The 25189-nt window shown below is 50.3% G+C and overlaps 1 protein-coding gene across 4 annotated transcripts in view; it reads right to left on the bottom strand.

The window, feature by feature from the left end:
• Positions 1 to 25189, bottom strand: part of FAM135B (family with sequence similarity 135 member B) — a 1149009-nt gene that overhangs the window by 59222 nt on the left and 1064598 nt on the right. For all 4 annotated transcript variants that reach the window (XM_085604871.1, XM_085604873.1, XM_085604872.1 and 1 more), the window contains one exon: positions 20946 to 21037. In XM_085604871.1, coding sequence (XP_085460997.1) covers positions 20946 to 21037 — 92 coding nt within the window. The remainder of the gene's footprint in view (positions 1 to 20945; positions 21038 to 25189) is intronic.

Raw genomic sequence — 25189 nt, 5'->3', positions numbered from 1 at the left:
CTGTTGTCCCGCCGTCGTCGGCCGACGGCGGGACAACAGGTGCAAGGCAGGCACTGACCAGAAAGACTGGTCATTCCCTTACCGCTTCCCTCCAGGAAGCCTTGGCTAATAACCCAAAGCATATGCATGAGAAGGGAATCCCCCTCTCACATATAGAAAAACGCCTTAGTGAGTGTATCACATAGTCTCTACCACAACACTAAGTCTGTTTTATTTCACCACACCTTTTTAAAAAAAACGGTCCTGAGGAAAGCCAGAACACTCTAAGGCACTGGCTGAAACATGTCGACCATCTGAAGGACGCAGGGGGCAGTAACTCGCCACCCTCACGCGTCCTGTAGCCTTACTTTTAACCGCTGGTGACGGCCCAGTTATTAAAATTTAATTTACCCTCGGGTACTGGGACCACCACCAAGCCGTTTTAAATCACAACTCACCCAACCTCACTGCACTCTCAGCAATATACCAGCTCCGCTGTAATCAGGCGTCGTAGCACACCCGGGACATACTAGGTGTCACTGGGTGGGCCCGATGATGAAGCATGCCACCAACTAGGTTGGTGGGTGAGGGCTTCATGAATACACCAACAAGGTGCCCGTGACAGAACTAATTTGAGTACTGTAACACTCTGGTCAACTTAAGCTAGTCCTCTTTGTTTAATCACATATAAACCCTCGGGGACTCGGACTAGCTAACTAGTCCTCTCTCTCCCTCTTGTTACACGCATTTTTGTATTATGCACCATGTATAGTGGATTATACGAGAAATATGCAAAATGGGCGTATGCACAGAGGTAGTAGAGCTTGAAGTCCGCGGTGCAAAGGCTGACCCTTTCATAAGGCAATGTGAGAGTTTCCCACCATACCCTGGGTTGTCGGCCCACCCTAGTTAATATGCTCAGGTGTGATTCAAGTGTCTTAAAGAAATGTTGAGTCAATGGTATGAGGATATTGTTCCACAAGTAAAGGAGCTTGGGTAAAATAACCATTTTGATGAGTGCTATCAGTGAAAGTGGTAGCCATGCCCAGCGACGACTTGCTCCTGAATGCTGTTCAAAGCGGTGCCATAGTTTTCCCTGATTACAATGTCTTTGTCACAGTAAATTCAAATTCCTAGGTAATTAACAGAGTGCAAAGCCCAAGTTAGTGGATAGTCCAACTTTTCCTCAGTGTGCCCTGTATGAAGGAGAAAATTGTGGCTTTATTGCAACCCCTGCAATTGCCTTGAACAATGTGAACTCTCAAATTACAGGGCACTTTTCACAACATTGTGTTGGCAATAGGGGCTTCGCCTTATTTACAAGGCAGCTTTAAGCCACTTAATGTGGCTTAACGCTGCCTTGTAAATAAGGCACCCTTTCACTATATTCTTAGGGCCCAATTATGATGCGGGCACGAAGGGCTCTGACTGTTGGTTGGAGCCCTCCTACCCGCATAGTAATTTGCTGTTCGGATTCCCTTCCAACCAAGCCATTTCGATGGGCTCGGTCGGAAGAGAATCCAACTAGAATTTCCAAATGGCTTGCGATGGACTTGGATAGCCCGTCCGCCATCCGGAAACCCTGCAGTAATCCCCCGGCCGAGGAATTACGATGGCAGTTTCCCACTGCCTTTTTTGGCCGGCCTTTCCGGCACAGAAAGGCATTGGGAAACCGCTTTGGAGGCCGCCAGCAGGGCCCCATATGTGCAAGGCCGATAAATGGCGGCCTAGAGGGCACCTATGGTGCCCCCCTGTTGATCCCTGTACCCGGTGGCAGGCACCTTGAAGTGCCTGCCATGGGGTGCACGGATGAACAGCACCTCTGCTTTTTACTATGGGAGCATGCATTCCATTTGAAATACATGCTCCCAAAGCAAAGTATAGGATTGCAACCAAACAGGGTTTGGTCGCATCCTAATTGCTGAACTGGAACTGACAACAGGAGGTCGTTCGGTTCCATTTCCAGAGCGATGTCGGACGGACTTTGGTCCGTCCGACTTCGCAATTGGGCCTCAAGTGTGAAAGGGGAGGGCAAGTGGTGTTGCGGTGGGTGTTCCACAAGGGTGGCGTAAATATGGGGTAGCGCCAAAATTAAGACCATGGAAAACCGGGTCTTACCCTGGCAGAACGTGGAGAAAGGTTTAATTTCTCCCTGTTTTTGCTGTTTCCATGTGTGCTGCGCTGTGCAACACACATGGAAACAGCGAAACACCATTGATTGGTAATTTGCAGGAAGGTGTCCCTTCCTGCACATAAACAATCATTAAAACAAATGATGTTTTCCAACTTTTATGTGTGCTGCAGAATGCAGCACACATTGAAGTTACAAAACACCATTTAAAGGGACACTTTCCTGCACAAAAACAATCTTCCCCTGCAAGGCAGGCACCCTTGCACTATGGTGCAAGGGTGCCTGAGTTGGCGCTAGGCAGCTATATTTAGTATCAGCACAGGAGTAAACGCAGGGCTGCACTATATTGCTGCAAATATGGCGCAGCCCTGCATTTCAGAAGTGGCGGAGCGCGGCATTAAGCCTAGGAGGCTAATGCCGCGCTCCGCCACTTCTTTTGTAAATATGCCCCATAGTGTGATATTATACGCATTAAGCAACACCACTAAGTTCTGTGGAGAGAATGTCCATGCAATTGTCAAGTTGCACATGCAGTGGCTTTAAGGTGAGGGCATAGAGAATAGGCAAGAGTGGACGGCCCTGCCTGGTGCCTCTTCCTATAGAGTGGAATTCCGAGAGTCGGCTTCCCATTTGTACATGGGATATTGGTGACTCATACAATAGCTGCACCCAGTTGTGAATGATTGTGGGATACCCATACGCAGCAGGACAGCAAATAGCTACTGCCATTCCAGTGAATCAAAGGAGTTGCTCGTGTCTAAGAAGATGGCTGCCACCTCCTGCCTGGAGTTGAGCTGGTTCTCAAGTTGTGTGCTGTAGATCAGCCGGGATTAAAACCCACCTGGTCTGGGAGGACAATGTGGGGCATTAGGAGAGTCAATCTGTTGGCTAGTAACTTGGCTACAAATTAAGCATTAATATTTATTGATAGGAGCCGATAACAGTATTGGTTTTTGGGTTGTACTAGTTTAGCCAGCTAAGGGAGGGTAATGAGCATGGATTCCTGCAGGGAGGGGTTGAGCGTCCCCCTCTCCAGTTCGTCAGTATACGTTTGTATTAGACATGGAGTGAGAAGCGACAAATATAGTTTCTAGAATTCAGTGGGAAAACCACCTTTCTTAGTGCTTAGACATGGGGATTCCAACTATTGCCATCTGTACCTCCTCTAGGGTAAGTAGCTCCTCTAAATATTGACTGCGTAGTCCCTCAATCCGGGCCAGGGACACCCGATCAAAGTAGTGAGTATATTCATTGCTCTGAAAAGTGACCTGTGAAGAATACAGACCAGAATAGTAATCAACAAGCTCCGATAATATGCCGCTTGCATGGTAAATCATGGTACCATCTTCTCTTTGTAGCTGGGCTATAGTCTGAATGTGTCTAGTGTGCCTCAAGTGTATGGCAAGAAATCTGCTTTGCCTCTCCGACTTGCCACACGCATATTTATGTAGGTGTTTGACCTCTAGCTCACCATGTCTATGAACTTGATGTGTTTCATCTGGATGGCTACCAGAATCGCAGAGGTGGGTGTATTGGAATATCTCTATTCTAAGTCTTTAAGTTCAGTCTCGAGGTGATCTACACTGCTGCAAAGTCCATTATGACCCTGTTAGACCTGGCACCTTGGCGTGAGTCTCCCTTCCACTTTTTGTCGCTGTGCCTCATGTGTTTTGCTGGTGTTAGCTGCTCAGAGCACTGTGCCACTGCCAACCAGTGCCACAGTGCAAGTGCTCCCTATTTAAAATGTATATGTTGGTTGGATTCCATGATTTGCTTATTTGGTTTACTGTCAGACCCCAGTAAAGTTCCCCAGGAGTGCCCAGGGGTTGTAAATACAAATGCCGCTGGTGGGCTTGCAGCACTGGTTGTGCCACCCACAGAAGCGGCCTAGTAAAATGTGTCTAAGGTCTGCCATTGCAGAACCTGCGTGCAGTCTGGTACTGTCATGCTGACTGGGCAAGTACACCCACTTCCCAGTCCCTAAACCGTCCCTTAACTCCATATTAGTCACCTCTATGGTAGGCCCAAGGGCAGTGTGCATTGTAAGCATAAGGTAGGACAAGCCCTGATGTGTATGGCATGTCCTAATAGTGAAATACAGCCATTTTCGTTTTTCACTATTGCAAGGCTACCTGTTCTTTATAGGCCAGAATGGGCTGTTAGAATTGTTACATCCTATGATCCTAACAGACCCAGGGAACATGGTAGAAAATCGAGTTTAGTATGCCTGAACTCAGAATATTAAAATACATCTTTTATTAAAGTTTATTTTAATATTCTGTGTTTGCAAATGCCACTTTTAGTGTATCTGCCTGTCTGGTTTGTGTGAGTAACAGGGCTGGGGAAACCCAGAGGGGCAGGGCTAGGTAGCCTGGTGGTGAATAGAGAGATTGACATCCAGATGGGTGGAAGGAGTGCACCTGGACTCTGAATAGGGCTGTGCTCTGCCACCACAACGCTGGCTCCCCCTCCTGTGGAGCGGCTGATGTCTCTGCCCTGCACCCTGAATAGAAAGGCAGAGTCATATCAACAAAGTGCTCAAGAACTGGTTTGGACTGGGCAAAGGCCCCTCTACCCCAGAGGAACAAAGGAATTAGGGGAACCAGTGCTGCAAGCCCACTAGCAGCATTTTGATTTACAAGCCCTGCCCCTCCTGGAGCACTTTACTGGGGTCTGACAGCAAACCAAAAAAGCCAATCATGGAATCCAATCAACATATATATATGTTACACAGGGTGCACCTGCACCGTGGCACTGGTTGGCAGTGGCACAGTGCTCTGAGCAGCCAACACCAGCAAAACACATGAGGCACAGCAACAAAAAGTGGAAGGGAGACTCACGACAATGTGCCAGGTCTAACACGTGTCCCCTCCAGCTGAAATGTGGGGAGAACTACCCTACCCCATGGAGTTCTCATCACTAAGGCGTAAAAATCTGGACAGACCGTTCGCATTGGCTTGATCTGTACCAGGGCGATGTTCCACCGTGAATTCCATACCCTGTAGGGAAATGGACCACCTCAACAGCTTTGGATTCTCACCTCTCATCTGCATCAACCATCTGAGGGGCCTGTGGTCTGTCTGAACCCAGAAGTGAGTCCCAAACAGGTAGGGTCTTAGCTTCTTCAGTGCCCAGACCACAGCAAATGCCTCACGCTCAATTGCACTCCACCTCTGTTCCCCTGGAAATAACCTCCTACTGATGAAGACTACAGGGTGGTCAAAGCCCTCCTCAGTAATCTGTGAGAGAACAGCCCCTACACCATGCTCTAAAGCGTCTGTTTGCACAATGAACTCTTTGGAGAAGTTGGGGACCAGGAGCACGGGTGCCGTGCACATGGCAGTTTTCAGGGCCTCAAAAGCTTTCTGACAGGTGTCGGTCCAAATCACTTTTCTGGGCTGCTTCTTGGAAGTCAGCTCTGTCAAGGGTGCAACAATGTTGCCATACCCCTTGACAAATCTCCTGTAGTACCCTGTGAGTCCTAAAAAGGCTCTCACCTCTGTCTGGGTTTTGGGGGGTTCCCAAGCCAGGATGGTTTCAATATTGGCTTGATGGGGCGCCACCTGGCCGCTCCCAACTTGGTGTCCCAAGTACACCACAGAACCCTGCCCGATCTGGCACTTGCTTGCCTTGATCATGAGGCCTGCCTTTCGCAGTGCCAACAACACTTCCCAGAGGTGGCGCAGATGTTCTTCCCAGGTGACACTGAAGACTGCAATGTCATCCAGGTAGGCGGCACTGAACTCATCCAGCCCAACCAACACCTGGTTGACCAACCTCTGAAAGGTGGCAGGGGCATTCTTCATCCCAAATGGCATAACCCGGAACTGGAAATGCCCATCTGGTGTGGAGAATGCTGCCCTCTCTTTGGCCCCATCAGTCAAGGTGATCCGCCAGTACCCAGACGTCAAGTCAAACGTGCTGAGGTACCGTGCAGCCCCTAACCGATCAATGAGCTCTTCAGCTCTGGGGATCGGGCGTGCGTCAGTCTTCGTGACTGAATTGAGTCCTCTGTAGTCCGCACAGAACCGGAGTTTGGGTGTGGCGCCCGGCGCTGCAGCCTTCGGGACCAAGACCACTGGGCTGGCCGAAGGACTGCTGGAGGACTCAATCACCCCAAGTGCAAGCATCTTTGAGACCTCCTCTTTGATGCAAGCCCTGACCCTGTCAGTTACTCTGTAAACCTTGTGCTTCACAGGTAAGCTGTCTCCTGTATCCACATCATGGACGCACCAATCTGTGATACTAGGTACCAGGGAGAACAGATCAGAAAACTGTCCCAGCAACTGCCGGCAGTCTTTCTGTTGCTCAGGGGTCAGGGTGGGAGAGAGGTTAACTCCGTCCACTGACCCATCTTGCTCTGTGGCTGCCAGGAGGTCAGGAAGAGGCTCAGTCTCCTCCTCCATTCCAGCATCTGTTGCCAAGAGCATGCCCACTTCAGACCTCTCCAAGTGGGGCTTAAGGCGGTTGACATGCAGGACCCTCAAGGGGTTCCTGGGGGACCGCAAGTCCACCAAATAGGTAACAGGACTCTTGCGCTCCACAACCTCAAAGGGGCCAGTCCACTTATCCTGGAGCACACAAGGCTCCACTGGGGCCAAGAACCACACCTTTTGTCCAGGCTGAAGCTCTACCAGAGTAGCATTCTGGTCGTACCACCGCTTCATCTCCTCCTGGCTGGCTTCCAGATTTGCCGCAGCAAGTTTCCTGAAACGCCTAGTCCGGTTCCTTAAGGCCAGCATGTAGCTATATACATTCTGGGGAGGTTTCCTGGGAGATTGCTCCCAGCCTTCTTTGACCAGACTCAGAGGTCCTCTCACTGGGTGGCCATACAGGAGCTAAAAGGGGGTGGACCCTAGAGACTTCTGTGGCTCCTCGCGGTAAGCAAAGAGAAGGCCTGGTAAGAGGACGTCCCACTTACGCCTCATGGGTTCTTCCAGACCCATTTTCATGCCTTTGAGGGTACGGTTGAATCTCTCAACCAACCCATTTCCTTGGGGGTGGTAAGATGTGGTAAACTTGTAGGTTACACCACACTCTTTCCAAAGGGATTTCATATACTTGGATATGAAATTGGTACCCCGGTCAGACACCACCTCTAGAGGGAATCCCACTCTGGAGAAAATTCCCATCAGTGCATGTCCCACTACGGGGGGCCGTCACTGTCCTCAGAGGGATGGCTTCCGGGTACCGGGTGGCATGGTCCACCAGGACCAGGATAAACCTGTTGCCCATGGCTGTCCTGGGGTCCAGGGGCCCCACAAAGTCAATCCCCACTCGCTGGAATGGGGTACTGACCACAGGGAATGGCTGGAGAGGAGCCTTCCGCTTCCTCCCACTCTTTCCACTTGCCTGGCAAGTCTGACAGGTCCTGCAATGAACATCTGAGCTCTTGCGCATTTGGGGCCAATAAAAGTGGGTGACAAGCCTTTCAAAGGTCTTGTCCTGCCCGAAATGTCCTGCCAATGGCACATCGTGAGCCAGCCCCAGTAGGAAGGCTCTGAAGCTCTGGGGTACCACCAGCACACGGGCTGACCCAGGCTCCGCAACCTTAGGCTCTGAATATAGGAGGTCATTCTCCCAGTAAATGAAATGTGTTCAAAACTGATCACCGTTGGCCTGGTCTGCAGCCTGCTTCCGCAGACCCACGAGAGGACACTCTTTCTGCCCTCTGCAGAATTCTTCCCTGGAGGGGCATCCTTCCTGCTGCCAATGGGTCAGCTCAGGCAGGTCCCCCAGTTCAGCTATCTGTTCCCCGGTAGGTTCCAGGGCATCCCCCTCAAGGTCTGCTTCCTCCTGGACCGTGGGAACTTCAGGGGCCGGTTTCCCGCGCCTCCGGTGTCTTCCCTCTAAGGCCGGTCCCTGGGCCTCTCCCTCAGGCTCCAGGACCTATTGAGCACCCCTACTGGCCACCATTGACCGGGTGGTCATGCACGCCCAGTCAGGCAGGCCCACCATCCTCAGATGAGCACTCCTCTCCACCTTTTCCCAAGGGGAGCTCTCCAAATCGTTCCCCAACAAACAGTCCACAGGCATGGGAGTTCTCTCAGCAACTTGAAGAGTACCACTCAAAGGGAACCTGAGCCATTGGACACTGACTCTCAGTGTTGTTGGCGTTCACGACTTGGCAGAATGCATGTGGGACAACCTGCTCTTGAGACACCAGGTGATGCTTGACAGCTGTCACACTGGCTCCTGTATCTCTAAGAGCCCCCACCTTTTTGCCATTGGTGGTCACCCACTGCCCATATTTCTTAGTGTTGTTGGGCAGTTGGTTTGCTGGGACCACTTCACAGTCTCCTAATGAGACAAGGGACATCTCTGCAGGACCTCCTCCTCCTTGGACAACCCATTCCTCACCCAGGGCTATACTAGCCATCTGCCGGGGGGGCTGCACCAGGGGGTGCAGGTCTAACAAACTGGCGACACTTGGGATCATTGGCAAAATGACCCATTTCACCACACTTGTAACATTTTGGGGGCCCTCTTTGAACAGGGGGACCTGTCGCGGCCCCGGACGGTCTCGGGGGTGGGGGAGCCTGAGAACCTTTCCCTTGGTTCCCTTGGGGATTACTTTGGGGCCTTCTTTGGAACCCTATCTGTTTACCCTTGTCCCCCCCACTCTTCTGCTGGGGACCCTGCCCACCCCTGGCGGAGTCTCCCACTTGACCCTTGTGGACCCCGGTGCTGACCCAGCGGTCCGCCTCCTCAGCAAGCTTCCTTGGGTTAGTCAGCTTGCTATCAATCAGGTGCTGGCGTAGCTCAGGAAAACAGTTACTAGACAAGTGCTCCCATGCAATCAAATCAAAGAGATCTTGAAAATCATTAACTTTGCAACCCTTCACCCAACCATCCAGTGCTCTGCAAAAAAAAGTTACATACTCAACATACGTACTTTCAGGAATCTTTGTGCAACTCCTGAACCTTTGTCTATACAACTCAGGAGTTAACCCATATCTGGTCATCAAAGCATCCTTCATGTGTGGATAAGAAATATGAACATCTGAGGGCAAATCTAGCAGTGTGTCCCGCCCCTCACTCAGGAACCGCCCCCACAACCCCGCTCCCCAATCTTTCTCCAGGATTCGGTGGGAAGGCATGGCTACCTCATAGACCTTGAACCACTGCCCTATGTCATCATTTTAAAAAAATTATTTCACCACTTCTTTTGGTATGTACACCCTTGATTCTACCTGCACTGGCGATGTGCTGCCACCAGAGGGAGTAAGCTCCAAACTTTTAGCCTTCAGGTCCATCTCCCTCAACTTCATTTCATTCTCCATTTGGATTCTTCTCTCTTCCAGAGCCAGCTTTTTGCTTTCCAGCTCCAGTTGCCCATTCAATTTAAGTTTTGCCATCTCCATTTCATGTGCTCGGGTTTCTTTCCCGTCTGCCAACTCCTCTGGTGACAGGACTCTGCCAAAACCATTGATGCTTTCTGCTGGTTCAATTTCCACCACATCTCCAGGTGCCCTTGACTCAATCCAGGCCCTCAGCGCATTGTGGTCGTGGGACTTGTTTCTACATCCACACTGGGATCTCCAAACTTTTTGCAGAAGCCCTTCAGCTGGGCTAATGTGTAGTCCTCTAGTCTCTCCTCTTCCCATTCTACTCCTTCAATGTCAGAGACTACAGATGCTGCCCTCTCCCCATTAACTGAACCAGGCATGACTTTCAAAAATGGAGATTTCTTGGCAAACAAAAATCAAAAAGTATGTGGTTGCATTATGGTCTGAACTCACTAAGTAGTGTTCACCAATCACTGTACATGAATCACAAATGCAAATTCAGGATCCTCACCGCTGACCACCAATGTTAGATTTGGGGGTATCTGGTTGGCACAGGTAGGTGCTTGTGACAAGCAGGGACCCTCTCTTCTAGTCAGGATAAGGGGATCACCCTCTTAAAATAACCCCTGCTCACCCTCTAGGTAGCTTGGCGCGAGCAGACAAGACTTATTTGAGAGGCGTTATAGGTTAAGCATTTGTGAACATATACAGTAACTCAGTGACAACACCACAAATGGACACCAGATTTATTTCAAAAATAGTTATCTTTTATGTAAAGACTTAGCACAAGACCAACCAACGACAAAAATGACCATAATACTGTTAGCAATGAAGAGTTCTTGTTAAAATGCTTGGTTTTAGAGTTCTGTGCGATTCGTACCCTTTGTCCGGCTCTCATGGTGATGAAAATGCCCAGAAAGAGCCAAACAAGCGCAGCGGACGCTCAGGTCCAATGCGCACACAAATGCAGGGCGAGTTGTACACAGTACCTGAATTCGATGAGTCCGGGCGGTGTAAAACGAAGGTGTTCCAGAAGCGTTGTCAGCCCTTTTACGGTGCGAGCCCCGGCTCGGTGCAGTCGTCGGTGCGAGGCGTAGAGCAGGGACCGCTGGGAGCGGGGCGGATGGTCCTGGACGCGAGCGTTCACTTTACGATGCGGCGTACGAGGCTTACAGTAGGAGCCACAGCTTTCAGTCTTTGGCTGCGGTGCGAGGCGGACGTACGGTGCATACTCCCCCTTCCGATGCGAGCGGCAACCTTGAACTTCAGCGGCAGGGTGCGAGTCGTACCAACCAAGATGACTCGATGAAGCGAAGCGTTTGTACGCGGTGAAGTCGGCCAGTCACGGTGCGATCTACGGATCGTAGGACGCGTTGATTGAGGCGGACAGGCGGGGTTGCTGGACACGAATTGGAGGTACGAGGCGCACACAGCTCCCGGCCTCGGCAAATGCTAAAAACAGCGTTTCTAGCAGCGGATTGCGAGGCGAATGAAGTCCACTGGTCCTGGGACTTTGTTTAGGGGGCAAGCTTACTCACAAGTCCTTGGAGATCTTTAAGCACAAGTTGAAGCAAAGTCTTTTTGTAGTCTTTCTCCTCTCCTTCAGCAGCAAGGCAACCACTGCAGGCCAATCCCACAGGTCAGGGACAGTACTCCTCCTTACAGCTTTCCCAGTTCCTTCTCCTCAGGCAGAGGTTTCTTCTTGTCAAGCAGGATCTAATTTCTTGGGAGCAGGGTCCCAATACTTATACCCCTAATTCCTTTGTTCCTCAGGGGTAGAGGGGCCTTTGCTCAGCCAGAACCAGTTCCTGAGCACTTTGTTGACAGGTCTCTGACTTTCCATTCAGGGTGCAGAGCAGAGACATCAGACGCTCCACAGGAGGTGGAGCCAGCATTATGGTGGCAGAGCACAGCCCTATTCAGAGTCCAGGTGCACTCCTCCCACCCATCTGGATGTAAATCTCTCTATTCACCACCAGGCTACCTAGCCCTGCCCTCAGGAATCCCCGAGCCCTGTCCCTCACAGAAACCAGACTGAGATACACGTCATAGCAGAGGCAGGCTGAAATGGTTAAGCAAGCAAATGCCAGTTTTCTAAAAGTGGTATTTGCAAACACAGAATATTAAAATAAACTTTACTAAAAGATGTATTTTATTATTCTGAGTTCAGGCATACTAAAATCGAATTTCTACCATGTTCCCTGGGTCTGTTAGGATCATAGAATGTAACAATTCTAACAGCCCATTCTGGCCTATGAGAACAGGTAGCCTTGCAAAAGTGAAAAAACGAAAATGGCTGTAATTCACTATTAGGACATGCCACACACATCAGGGCTTGTCCTACCTTATGCTTACAATGCACCCTGCCCTTGGGCCTACCATAGGGGTGACTCACATGAAGTAAAGGGAAGGTTTAGGGACTGGCAAGTGGGTGCACTTGTCCAGTCAGCATGACAGTACCAGACTGCATGCAGGTTCTGCAATGGCAGACCTTAGACACATTTTACAAGGCTGCTTCTGTGGGTGGCACAACCAGTGCTGCAAGCCCACTAGCAGCATTTGGATTTACAAGCCCTGTGCCCTCCTGGAGCACTTTACTGCGGTCTGACAGCAAACCAAATAAGCCAATCATGGAATCCAATCAACATATATATGTTACACAGGGAGCACTTGCACCGTGGCACTGGTTGGCAGTGGCACAGTGCTCTGAGCAGCCAACACCAGCAAAACACATGAGGCACAGCAACAAAAAGTGGAAGGGAGACTCACGCCATGGTGCCAGGTCTAACACCACCCATAACACAGTTGGAGGTGGTAGGACTTGGCAATTATTCCATATAATGCATATAAAGTCGACATCGTCAGTGTGGGGATCATAAGCTTGAGTAAGGTGATTTGCCTCCCCCCCACTATCTGAAGGATGTTTTATCTGCCCCGAGTGGTGTTTTTCTCATGCAGTAATCGTTAAGGCAATCCTCTCAACAGAATGGCCGTACCTTGAGTGCATGACAAACAATTGGAGAAGGAGAAGTGGCCACTCCATTTGGATATTAGATGTTTTTTGTGTGTGGTGAGATATTTGTCTCCTGTAGGAGGGCAATATCATTCTTGTGGTGATTAAGGCACAGCAAGGCCTACTGTATCTTGCGAAGGTTTATAAGGCCCCTCATATGCCACATCAACAGATGGAGGGGAAGAAGCCTGGTCTGTACCCTCTGCAGGTCCATGAGGTGAGAGTGAAATTAGTTGTGATGTGACCTCCTGCATTGTATGTGCTTTTTGGAAATAGTTACATTGTGTGCTATTATTGAAGAACATGTTTGCTCTGTGCAGGTTGTGTGCATTTGCTAGTGAATATGCCAGCTGTGAAGAGTCCCATCCCCTTCCACACCAGCCACCCCAACATGCTAGTGAAAATACCCAAGACATAAAAATGTAACATTGACATATCAACCCAAACATAGTCTTACTGTAGTCCAAAGGGGGATCACCTTTGGGGGAGTCCAGAGTGCCAGCCTAGCAACACCGCCTGTACTGCTTTTCCGTCACAGTTGTGCCCGTAACTGCTGTTCTCTGTCCTTCCCCGCTGCCTGTAATTGCTCTGTGCCCGTTTTTTTCCTTCTGTTCCCCTCGCTGTCCCTGTGTCTCTCTGCCCGGTTTTCGCTCTGCTCCGCTCGCTGCCCCAGTGTCTCTCTGCCCGTTTTGCTTTCTGTTCCCCCGTTGCCCCGGTAACCCTGTGCCCGTTGTGCCCGTTTTGCCTTCTGTTCCATTCACTGCCCCCGTATTTCTGTAACCTTCTTTGCCTTCTGTAACACTTGTTGCCCCCTAATTTTGTGCCTTTTGCCTTCTGTGCCCTCGTCGTCCCGCTCCGCTCCTGCCGCTGCGTCCCCTGCGGCCCCGCCCCCCTCACTGCCCATTCGCAGCCCCCACCTCCCAGCTGCTCCTCCCTCCCACCTCCCCATATATGCCGGCCGCTGCGCGGTGAGGAGAGCGACCCTTGACCCTACCTGGTAGGTCGCTCCCCCTCCGCACAGCACCACCTGTGTGTCTGCCCCAGCAGCCGCTGCTGAAGAAGTTCGAGGCAGGCTTGTTCTCACTGTATTGCCTGTACTGCTTTTGCGTCACTGTTGTGCCCGTAACTGCTGTTCTCTGTCCTCCCCCGCTGCCTGTACTTGCTCTGTGCCCGTTTTTTTCCCTCTGTTCTCCTCGCTGTCCCAGTGTCTCTCTGCCCGATTTTCCCCCTGCTCCCCTCGCTGCCCCCGTGTCTCTCTGCCCGTTTTGCTTTCTGTTCCCCTGTTGCCCTGGTAACCCTGTGCCCGTTTTGCCTTCTGTTCCATTCGCTGCCCCCGTATTTCTGTAACCTTCTTTGCCTTCTGTAACACTCATTGACCCCTAATTTTGTGCCTTTTGCCTTCTGTGCCCTCATCGTCCCGCACCGCTCCTGCCGCTGCGTCTCCTGCGGCCCCGCCCCCTGACTGCCCATTGGCTGCCCCCCTCCCACCTGCTCCTCCCTCCCACCTCCCCATATATGCTGGGTGCTGTGCGGCTGCGCCACTGGCCTAATGCAAGCCCGTCTGCGCCCGTCCGTGCCTGGACCGCACCCAGCGCCAGAACCCCTGGTCACCACACCCACCAAAAGGAACGCCGCCACAACGATGCCAGAACTCTGCATGCTCTCAACTCCGGACGGACCCACACCTGCTTCAAGGCCACCCCGAAACGCACACACAGCCCCTTCACCTGCCGGAACTGCAGCTACACCAGCCTCAGAGCCGACGAACCACCCGCCAAAAAAGACCTCAACCACCTCCGATGCATACTTCTGAAAAACCCGCTCCGCACGCAAACACGCCGTCGAGCTCTGGGACCTGCTCGACACAACATCCCTGGACGTCTCCTTCCTGACAGACATGTGGATGAACGACTCCTCCACACCCGACATCTCCATAGCCATCCCAGACGGCTACAAGATGACCCGCAGAGACAGCACCAACGGAGTCAGAGGAGGGATCGCCATTGTCCACAAGAACAGCATCAGGGTCTCGACTAGCACCGACGACACTCTCAGCACCGCCGAACACAAGCATTTCCAGATCCTGACACACCCTAACTCCACCCTCAGAGGCACCCTCGTCTACTGACCCCCCGGACCTCACCCTCAGTTCAGCGACTCCATCGCCGACTTCATCAGCACGCATGCCCTGACCTCCATCCTCCTCAGAGACCTGAACTTTCACCTTGAGAACAACAACAGCAACACCACAACCCTGATCGATAACCTCGCCAACCTCGGACTGAGGCAACTCGTCACTACGCCCATCCACTCCGCCGACCACACGCTCAACCCCGTCTTCTCCTCAAGCCCGCATGTCTCCTTCAACCACACCACCGAACTCCTCTGGACCGACCACCGCTGCATCCACTTCACCTTCCAGAAACCCACCACACACCACCACATCCAACAGATCCCCCGCCGCTCCTGGAGCAAAATCACCGAAGATCAACTTCATGCAAACCTCGCTTTCAGCCCACCCACCGTACCCTCCAACACCGACGACGCTGCCCACAGCTGCAGACGCTGGATCGCGGACTGCGCCAACACCCTTGCACCGATGAAGAAACCCCCCTACGGAGACACCAGCAAGAGGTCCAGCTATTTCACCCCAGAACTCCTCCAAGCAAGCTTGCCGGAAGCTAGAGACGAAACGGCACAGTAAACAGGCCCTGAACAGCCATGCAGCACACAAAGATGCCATCCGCAACCACCACCACCTCCATCAAGGCTACCAAGAGGACCTCCTTCAACGACCGCCTCGAAAACAACACACACGACAGCAAGGAGCTCTTCAACATCGTGAAGGAATTCTCCAACCCCAGCTCCAACATCCCGCCGTCGCAAGCCCTGTGCGACTCCCTCGCCACTTTCTTCCACCGCAAGATAGCAGACATCCACAACAGCTTCAACACCCAGACAGCCCCAACAGACAGCAAAACAACAGACTCTCCTCACGTCATCGACCACGACCCCATGCTAGCCTGGGCCAGCGTGAGCATCGATGACACCATCAAGACCATGATCACAATCCCCTCCGGCTGCTCATCAGACCCATTCCCGCACCACATCTTCAACAAAGCAAGCAGCTCCATCGCACCCCACCTGCGCAACGTCATCAACCTCTCCCTCGAGACTGTGACCTTCCCAGAGAGCTGGAAACACGCAGAGATCAACGCCCTACTCAAAAAACCCAAGGCAGACCCAGGAGACATCAAGAACTTCCGGCCCATCTCTCTTCTCCCGTTCCCGGCCTAGGTAATAGAGAAGATCGTCAACAAACAACTAACCCGATACCTTGAAGAAAACAGAATCCTGGACCCTTCCCAGTCAGGGTTCCGCAGCAACCACAGCACTGAGACTGCCCTCATCGCCGCCACCGACGACATCAGGACCCTGCTGGACAACGGTGAGACTGCAGCACTCCACGCCGCAGGGATCCGAGACAAGGCTCTGGAATGGACCACATCCTTCCTCTCAGGCAGAACCCAGAGCGTCCGCCTCCCCCCCATTCAGATCCGAAGCCTCCGAGATCATCTGCGGCATACCCCTGGGATCCTCCCTCAGCCCGACACTGTTCAACATCTACATGACCCCACTTGCACACGTCCCCCGACAGCACAACCTCAACGTAATCTCCTACGCTGACGACACTCAACTGATCCTCTCCCTCACCATGGACACCATCACCGCCAAAGCCAACCTCCACGAAGGAATGAAGGCCGTCGCCGACTGGATGAAGATCAGCCGCCTGAAGCTGAACTCGGACAAGACTGAGGTCCTCATCCTCGGCTCCAACCCTTCAGCCTGGGATGACTCCTGGTGGCCGACGGCACTGGGGACAGCCCCGACACCCACCGACCACGCACACAACCTGGGAATCATCCTAGACTCGACGCTCTCAATGACCAAGCAAGTCAACACCGTCTCCTCCTCCTGCTTCAACACCCTCTGCATGCTCCGCAAGATCTACAAATGGATCCCAACAGATACAAGAAAGACAGTCACCCAGGCCCTCGTCAGCAGCAGACTCGACTATGGAAACGCCCTCTACACGGGAGCCCCAACCAAGCTCATCAAACGACTACAACGCATCCAAAACACCTTGGCACGACTGATCCTCGATGTACCATGCCACAGCCACATCACCCCCCACCTGAGAAACCTGCACTGGCTCCCCGTCAACAAAAGGATAGCCTTCAAGCTCCTCATCCACGCACACAAGACACTCCACAAGACAGGCCCGGCCTACCTCAACAGATGTCTCTCCTTCTACATCCCCAACCGCCAGCTATGCTCCGCCGACCTCTCACTAGCCACCATCATGTGCATCCGAAGAACTACCACCGGCGGGAGATCCTTCTCCCACCCCGCCACCAAAACATGGAACACCCTCCCACTGAGCCTACGACAGACCCAAGACCTGCTGACCTTCAGGAGGACACTCAAGACCTGGCTTTTCAATTAATAGCAGCCCTCCAACCCCCCCGCGCCTTGAGACCCTCACTGGTATGTAGTGCGCTTTACAAATGACTGATTGATTGATTGATTGATTACCAGTCTGCGTGTGAGAGCTAGGGGTAATGGGTGACTTTCCAATGTTAAAAGAATGTGCTCTCCGCATCAGAGCTTGGCAGATTCTAATGGCTAGTGGGCAGGTGTTTTCCCTGGGGCCAGCCTAGCACAGTCTCTAGTCTTGTGTAGAAATAAATGTGAGTGTTCATTCTATGTTGCTCGCCCCCAACATGGTCTGTGATCCGTTTTCTTGTTGTCCCTTTGAGGTCCTTGATGAATCATTTTACAAATAGTTCGGCTTTCTGGGATGTGGCAAAGATATGTACTTTCTTCTTGTACATCAGGCGTGCCCGGTACAACATTGCATATTGCATTCCAGTCTGTCGCAGGTTCCTTTTGATGGGCAAGTATTCATGGTGTTCTTCTTGCACTGCCAGGGTGAAGTGTGGGAAAATAGAGATTAAGGACCCTTGATGTACCAGAACATATTTTTCTGTGGCTATTCTCAGATCCAAATCCCAGTCCATATAGTTGAACAACATGCTTATGAGAGGGAGCAGGCTCCCTCTGCCAGGGGTCTTGGGCCCAATTATTTATGCTCCTTCTCCAGAGGGAACAGTGGAGAGAAACTGTCGGCACCCATCAGGTTTTTAAGGAGAGATTCCATTTAGTTAGCCATGTTGTTCGTGTTCGACTCATGCATGCCCACTATATGCAGATTATTACTGCACGATCATGCCTGAAGGCCCTAATTTTTAGCTTCTATGATACTCAGCACCTTACTCATATCTAGCAAGTTTTCATTATAGCGAGATGTGTCGTGCTCTAGTTGAGAGATGTGGCCTTCCGCTGTAGTAATTTGCTTTTCTCGTTTGTCTGACGCATTTGTTAGCTTGTTCACTCTAAATGTAAGCGTGTTTATTTTGGTGTCTATTGAGGTGAGGCTTTTCTGGATCTGGAGCATCAGTGTGAGCACATCCACTTCATCACCTTCAGGTGATTGAGCCTGAGAAGAGGTTGTTTTGTCAGTGGACTGGGTTCTGTTTGCCATTTTAGCCTCAAAATGCAACTTACCGTGCCTGGCATCCGATTTCCCCATTTTCGTCTCGGTTCGTGCTGGAAGTGTGCCCCAAGTGTCGCAGGCTGGGGACTGCCACTTGTGCGGTTTGCCTGGCCCGATCTTGGTCATGCCTTGGGCACCAAGGATATAGCTTGGATAGTCAGGGGGCTCGCAATGTTATCAATGCACCAAGCTGGGCCCCGTAGGTGTGTGTCAAATCTCTTGTGCCTGCCCACAGAGCTTGGTCCATCTTCACCTAAATGACCATTTCAGGGAGGCTCCAACTTCAGTCTGGTCGGTGAGGTGATTTTTATTAAATGTGTCGGGCAGAGGGTTCCAGGTCTCTCATGCAGGCCCCCTCTTCAGTCACTCCCATTTGATGTCGTCAAGGAGAGCTGGGGGGAGGGGATGACCAGCACCCCTTGAGCACCCACTGCTTCCACTAGCAAGGTGCTGGGGTGGGCCTGCTGTCTCCACTGGTGCTTCAACTAAGTGGGCCCAGTAATGTTCCAGCCGGAAGAGGCAGGCTCCCAATATCTTGTAATCGAAGGAACCTAATCCCCCCTCCACAGGCCACTCAACAGTGGCCTGTGGAGGGGGGATTAAGGAGGCCTGTGGCAGCTCTGATGCAGTGCGCACCACTATTGGGCTTCCCAACCTCTGGTCCCGGGCACGCACGCCAGCCTTGCTTCTCAGCAATACTCCGGAGCTGGGGCCAAGGCTGAGTTGGCGGGTGAATTCCCATTGGCAAGGATGTTGCTATTCCGCAGGTGCTGCGTTGGGGGAGCCACCAAGTTGGAAGCAGTGTGCCAGGTAGAATGCCCCTCAATTTGGTCCAGGTGCATTGTCCCTGGGTCTCCTGTGGCTTCCTTTAACTCTGGGCCATAAATGGCACTTAGAAATGTTTCATGTCTGGATCAGAAAATGATGACAAAGCTCTTTCACTGAGATGTGACTTTGCTGGCTATTCTTTGGTGCTAAGAACCTCTAATCCTGAAATCAACCCAATTGTTTGACTGTCAAAAGAAGTTTACATCCTTGTGAAGCCCTGTTTGGTTACAACTTCTGGCTTTGCCTCGGTGAAGATTTTTAAATTTACACAAAAATTCCAAAGATTAAACTTTGGACTGGGATGAACCAACTCCCTGTCCATGAGAACACTGCATTGCCATTTATGCACTCACCCACAAATGGTGCCTAAGACCTGTCCTCCCTAAGTTTTACCCAGGGAGAAAAACATATTATATAGCATTGCACTGATGCAGGATTTCATCACCTTAAATTACATTGATTTAGGTGTTACCATTGTTTCCTTATGAATGGTTTTGTTTTTTAAATTCATCATGTTTGCTACATTGTATTCACTCCAATTTGGCGTCATTCTATTAATAATTGTATCTTTTTAGTTGAATTTGTTTAAAATATTTCATTTCCTAGCAGTAGTGATGTTTTTACATACATACAACACATAGGTTTTTCTGAGGAAATATTCGGTACTTATGGAAAGCTATCTAGTGGGAGCCATGGACTCTTCCCAGACACTCATTTATATAATAGTATTTAGATTGCTATCGCTATCCAGGAGCTGAGACTTAGCTGACGTCAAGACCTCTCTTTCCCTTGTCTTAGCATTCCAAGTTCATTCAGTACTGTAACAGAAGTTCAAGAACATTGACTAACCCTATAAAGACCAGAGTCTATGCCTATGATCACTACATTATTACCTTGAGTTTAAGAATATAGAACTTTTTCGTTCATCCATTTTCAATCCCCTCCAACAATATATGTTGACATGGAATAAAGTTAAAAGAGTGGTTCAGTAGAGATTGCAATTAATATTCAGAGAGAAAAGCTTTGGAGCTTTGAAGAACACCAAACATGGTAAGTCTGATAAGCGTCCAAATGTTTTGAGACATATATAAATATTGCCTACTTTTCCTACTGAGCCCTCTGGCTCCTTATAGTCATCTGATCATAGTCTTCTATACTACAGAACACTAATTTTGGAGAAATATGCCTGTGTGTGGAGATCCATCTTGGCCACACTAATCTTTTCTGTGCCCAGGTGTCTGCCACATAAGGAGAGATGTGCACACATGAAGGTCCATGATTTATTAGTAGATGTGGGAGGGAAGCACGAAGGGCCCGGCTAAAAAAAGTGGTATACTTACAACTAAATAGGAAGGGTTTGGAGAGGGTTAAAAAGGGGTTTGGTTAAACATCCATCCATACAAAAAAGAGGAAACCCATTGCTATTTACAAACTGCACTTCTAAAGTTGCTACGGACAATAAGGCCCCAAATCTGTAGTAAATTTACTCCAGCTCATCCTTGGAGTAGGTAGGCACCACACATGGCCACTCAGAGCTACTGCAACACACTCCCATCATACACAATGGAGCTAGTGACTTAAAATAACAGCCAATATGAAATAATGTTAAATACATGAAATAATGTTTAATTTTACACTAATGTTTTACATTCAAATATTTTTTATAGATTAATAGCCTTTAATATATTCCCTATTTTTTGTCATTAAGGGATCTCCACCACAGTGGCAGAGCTGTTCACCTACATGTCAACATTTGCTAATAGTAACCTTATACTGGGGAACACTGATGAAGAAGGATCCACCAGTGGTTGTAGACATGTAAGTCTGCACTTATGAGTAACTTTACACTCGGAAATGAGGAACAGCAAGATTGTGTAAAGTTACTACTAGTTGCAGTAGTAGATTCACGCATATGTAAATTTAGACATGTAAATTTGCCTTCAGGAATAGGTCTTTTAATAATACAAGACTGGATCCACGTATGTCACTTAAAGCACTTTAAGGAAACCTTGAATCGTATTCATACCAGTATATGTGCAGTTACGCTTTATTTAAAGCAGCATTTGTGTCAGTGCCACTCACACATACCTGGTTTCTTTCAGACATTAGGAAGTCCAGTTTTCCTTCAGGAAGCCCCAATTCAATAAACGTTTTCACTAGTCGTAGATCTGCACTATTTCCTAAAGAAAAAAGAGAAAATATGTTTTTCAATGATCAATTGAAAATATGTAGGATTATGTGTGAGAGTATGTAGTGCCACATACACTGTCAGAGTATCATTGATTCACATCCAAATGCATGCATGTTGAACATTCTGACAGTACTTTAACCAGTAGTAGTGCCTGTTTGGTAAAGTGACACTCTGGTACATGATGTTACAAGTGGTCTAAAAATCCAAATACACATCATCAAACAAAGCAGTATTTAGAATGCCTATTATTGGTGATTCCAAAAGATAAAGGGCCATATGTAGGTAAAACGTGTTTTGCGATTCTCTAATTGCAATTTTTAGGGAATCGCAATTAGAGAATTGCAAAACGGAATGTGGGTAGGATTAGCAAAATATTTTGCGATTCCCACCTATTCCTTATTTGCGAATCCCAAATTGAGATTCGCAAATAAGGAATACCTTGCCATTCATTCCTATGGGAAAGAAGGCCCATAGGAATGAATAGGAAGACATTCTCAATTTGCGATTCTCAATTAGAGAATCGCAAATTGAGAATGCAATTTCAAGGTTTCAAGGGTGTCAATAGGACACCCTTTTGCACCGCTGAAATAAACATGTGAGCACATGTGGCGCACATACATGCGCTAAGGGCATGTATGTGCGCCACATGGCACTTTGAAAAATGCAAAAAAGTGCATTTTTCAAGGAAATCGCAAATTACCATCAACCTGAGGTTGGTGGTAATATGCGATTCCTTAAGCCAAAATTGAACAACTTGGGTGCTTCCTACATTGCATTTAAGGAATCGCAATTTGGGATTCCTTAAATGCATTAGCAAAATAAGGAATCGCAAATTTTGCAATTCCTTATTTTGCATGTGGGTTTTTGTGTGCTACATAGCACACTGCCCAAATTGCGATCGCAAACGCCGAAATTCGGCGAATTTCAGCATTTGCGATCGCAATTTGGCTTCCTACATATGGCCCAAAGTTCTGGGTAAAAGGAACTTTTTTCTCTCTGCACAGGATTATAAAGTTTTACCACGAATCGTACATAATTACACAAAATGACATAATGCCGTAATTCCTGGAGTTTTGCATAACAAGTGTAATCTAAAATTACCCAAATTACATGCGTTATGCCTGAGTAATTTAAATTTCACACAGGAGTAGTTATAATGTTAATGCATTAAATACAAAAGCAGAACACCTTGTTATTAGGTGTAGAGAATCCCAAAAAATACTTCTCAACCATGTCCTAAGGCAGAGAGCCTATAGCTGAAATATGATTTATGGGGATATAATACTAAAGTACTATTCTCAAAGGACCCTTGATTATATATTGCAAAGAAGGGGGCACCAGGTAATTTCTTGGCAGAAAAAAACAGCAAATTTGTAAATTTAGGGATGTGTAAGAAAAACACAGGTGGTGTCTCCAAATCACGTTTCCCCTCTTTATACAATAGTTTATATAACAGTTTATTTCTGTAGGGATGGGATGCAGGTGTGTGCTTTACATGGGTGACACTTTGTACCAGTCAGTTTATTGAAGCTTCAGTAACACACAACTAATTCATTCTGAGAATGAAACTATGACAAATGAATACCATCTACTTTCCAAGTGCTACATTACATCCCCAATGCAGCCTGCTGACTGTAAGGCTCACTGGTAGGATACGCTGATTCTCCTCAAAAACGTCAGTGGTCTTTCTTTAATACAAAAGAGAAGTTGATCAAAGGAGAGATGGAGTATGTGTTACCAAAGGGACGTCTTCTTTTTTAGAGTGGATACCAGAAGTGCAACATGAACAGAATAGCAAGCGTCCTAATCTCTGAAAAATTGTCCACAACTCCCTGCATTGAAAATTTGTGGAGATGAGTTTACGGAAAACCCAGAGAGTGTACCAAAGTCTTAGAAAAATTCAAAGCAAGGTAATGAAGGCTAAACGTATTCCCTGCATCGCAAAACAGACAACAGGTCTTTTATTTTCAGAGTACTCTCCTACACCTGACTACTAGGGTTGGGATAGCCAACACTTAGGTGCCGATCACGATCCGGTAAAAAATGTCCCCGTACGACTCGTATCGGGTCTTTTTACCGTACGAATCGTACAAGTGCCGTACGAACTGGCAATCACGATTCGCATGGTAAAAAGTCCATACGAACCGCACTGGGAATATTTCCCCACACGTCCTCGGGTCGGAAAATGTGTCCGACACGTCCTCGGACGATTCACCGTACAAACGTGAAAGGTGAACTCCGACCGGGGAATCACGATCCATCCCGGGCGTCCGCATGTACAACCGTATGGTGAAAAGACCGTCCGCACCGAACTCCCATAACAACCATGGAGACGTCCAAACAGGTGCCCGGTACGTGCCGTACCCCCCCCAGCCCCCGTAGGTATGCGCCGACCCCCCCCCCAGCCCCCGTAGGTACGCGCCGACCCCCCCCAGCCCCCGTAGGTACGCGCCGACCCCCCCCAGCCCCCGTAGGTACGCGCCGACCCCCCCCCAGCCCCCGTAGGTACGTGCCGACCCCCCTGTGTGTACACCCGTGTACGGTGCGTACCCCCCGTGTACGCTCGAGTCGAACCCCCCGTGTACGCTCGAGTCGGACCCCCCCGTGTACGTTCGAGTCGTACCCCCACCCGTGTATGTACGGTGCGTACCCCCCCGTGTACGCTCGAGTCGAACCCCCCCGTGTACGCTCGAGTCGGACCCCCCCGTGTACGTTCGAGTCGTACCCCCACCCGTGTATGTACGGTGCGTACCCCCCCGTGTACGCTCGAGTCGAACCCCCCCGTGTACGCTCGAGTCGGACCCCCCGTGTACGTTCGAGTCGTACCCCCACCCGTGTATGTACGGTGCGTACCCCCCCGTGTACGCTCGAGTTGAACCCCCCCGTGTACGCTCGAGTCGGACCCCCCCGTGTACGTTCGAGTCGTACCCCCACCCGTGTATGTACGGTGCGTACCCCCAGCGCTACGCGCTGGGGGTACGCACCGTACATACACGGGTGGGGGTACGACTCGAACGTACACGGGGGGTCCGACTCGAGCGTACACGGGGGGGTTCAACTCGAGCGTACACGGGGGGGTACGCACCGTACATACACGGGTGGGGGTACGACTCGAACGTACACGGGGGGGTCCGACTCGAGCGTACACGGGGGGGTCCGACTCGAGCGTACACGGGGGGGTCCGACTCGAGCGTACACGGGGGGTACGCACCGTACACGGGTGTACACACAGGGGGGGTCGGCGCGTACCTACGGGGGCTGGGGGGGGTCGGCGCGTACCTACGGGGGCTGGGGGGGTCGGCGCGTACCTACGGGGGCTGGGGGGGGGGTCGGCGCGTACCTACGGGGGCTGGGGGGGGGTCGGCGCGTACCTACGGGGGCTGGGGGGGGGGTCGGCGCGTACCTACGGGGGCTGGGGGGGGTCGGCGCGTACCTACGGGGGCTGGGGGGGGGGTCGGCGCGTACCTACGGGGGCTGGGGGGGGGTCGGCGCGCACCTACGGGGGCTGGGGGGGGGGTCGGCGCGTACCGGGCCACCTACTCTGGTCGATTCGCGCCGTACTTCGCTTTTGCGGCACTTTTTGGGTGCCGTGAAAATATTGCCGTCCGGACTGCTGTCGGTTCGAATCGTAATTCCTGGTTCGTGAAACGCTGCCTGAAAGCGTCCCGACGTCACGTCGCAGCATTCCCGGATCACATTCGTATGTATATTTTCGTCGGTCGGTGTTTTTTACGATTCGTACGGAAATGGTGTTTCCGTGCGAATCGTAATTCCATGTTTGTACAGTTTTACAACCGGGTACGAGTCGGACGGGGAATTCGCTCCGACCGACGGTTCGTACGCGGTTTTTAACGGATCGTGATCGGCACCTTAATCTATCATCTGACTGATGTTGTGCCATATTAGATGTTAGTTCCAAGTTTGCCTGCTGTTGGATTAGCAATTACAGAGACAGTTTTTGATGCCAGGAGGTAAAGACAATCCAGAGAAGTTAGTGGATAGACCTGATAGAAACGAGTAGGATAATGGAAAACATTTTAGTGATAAAACCATAGAGTGGAGCACAACATTTGCAAATGAAAAGATGGGAATTTGGGTGACGTCACTTTTGAACGAGAACCTTCTAAATGAAATTTATTAA

Source organism: Triturus cristatus, chromosome 5_1 (genome assembly GCF_964204655.1).
Source record: "Triturus cristatus chromosome 5_1, aTriCri1.1, whole genome shotgun sequence".
In the NCBI taxonomy this organism is placed as follows: Eukaryota; Metazoa; Chordata; class Amphibia; order Caudata; family Salamandridae; genus Triturus; species Triturus cristatus.
The sequence above is the reverse complement of the archived record's forward strand: the minus strand, read 5'-3'. Positions and strand labels throughout refer to the sequence as shown.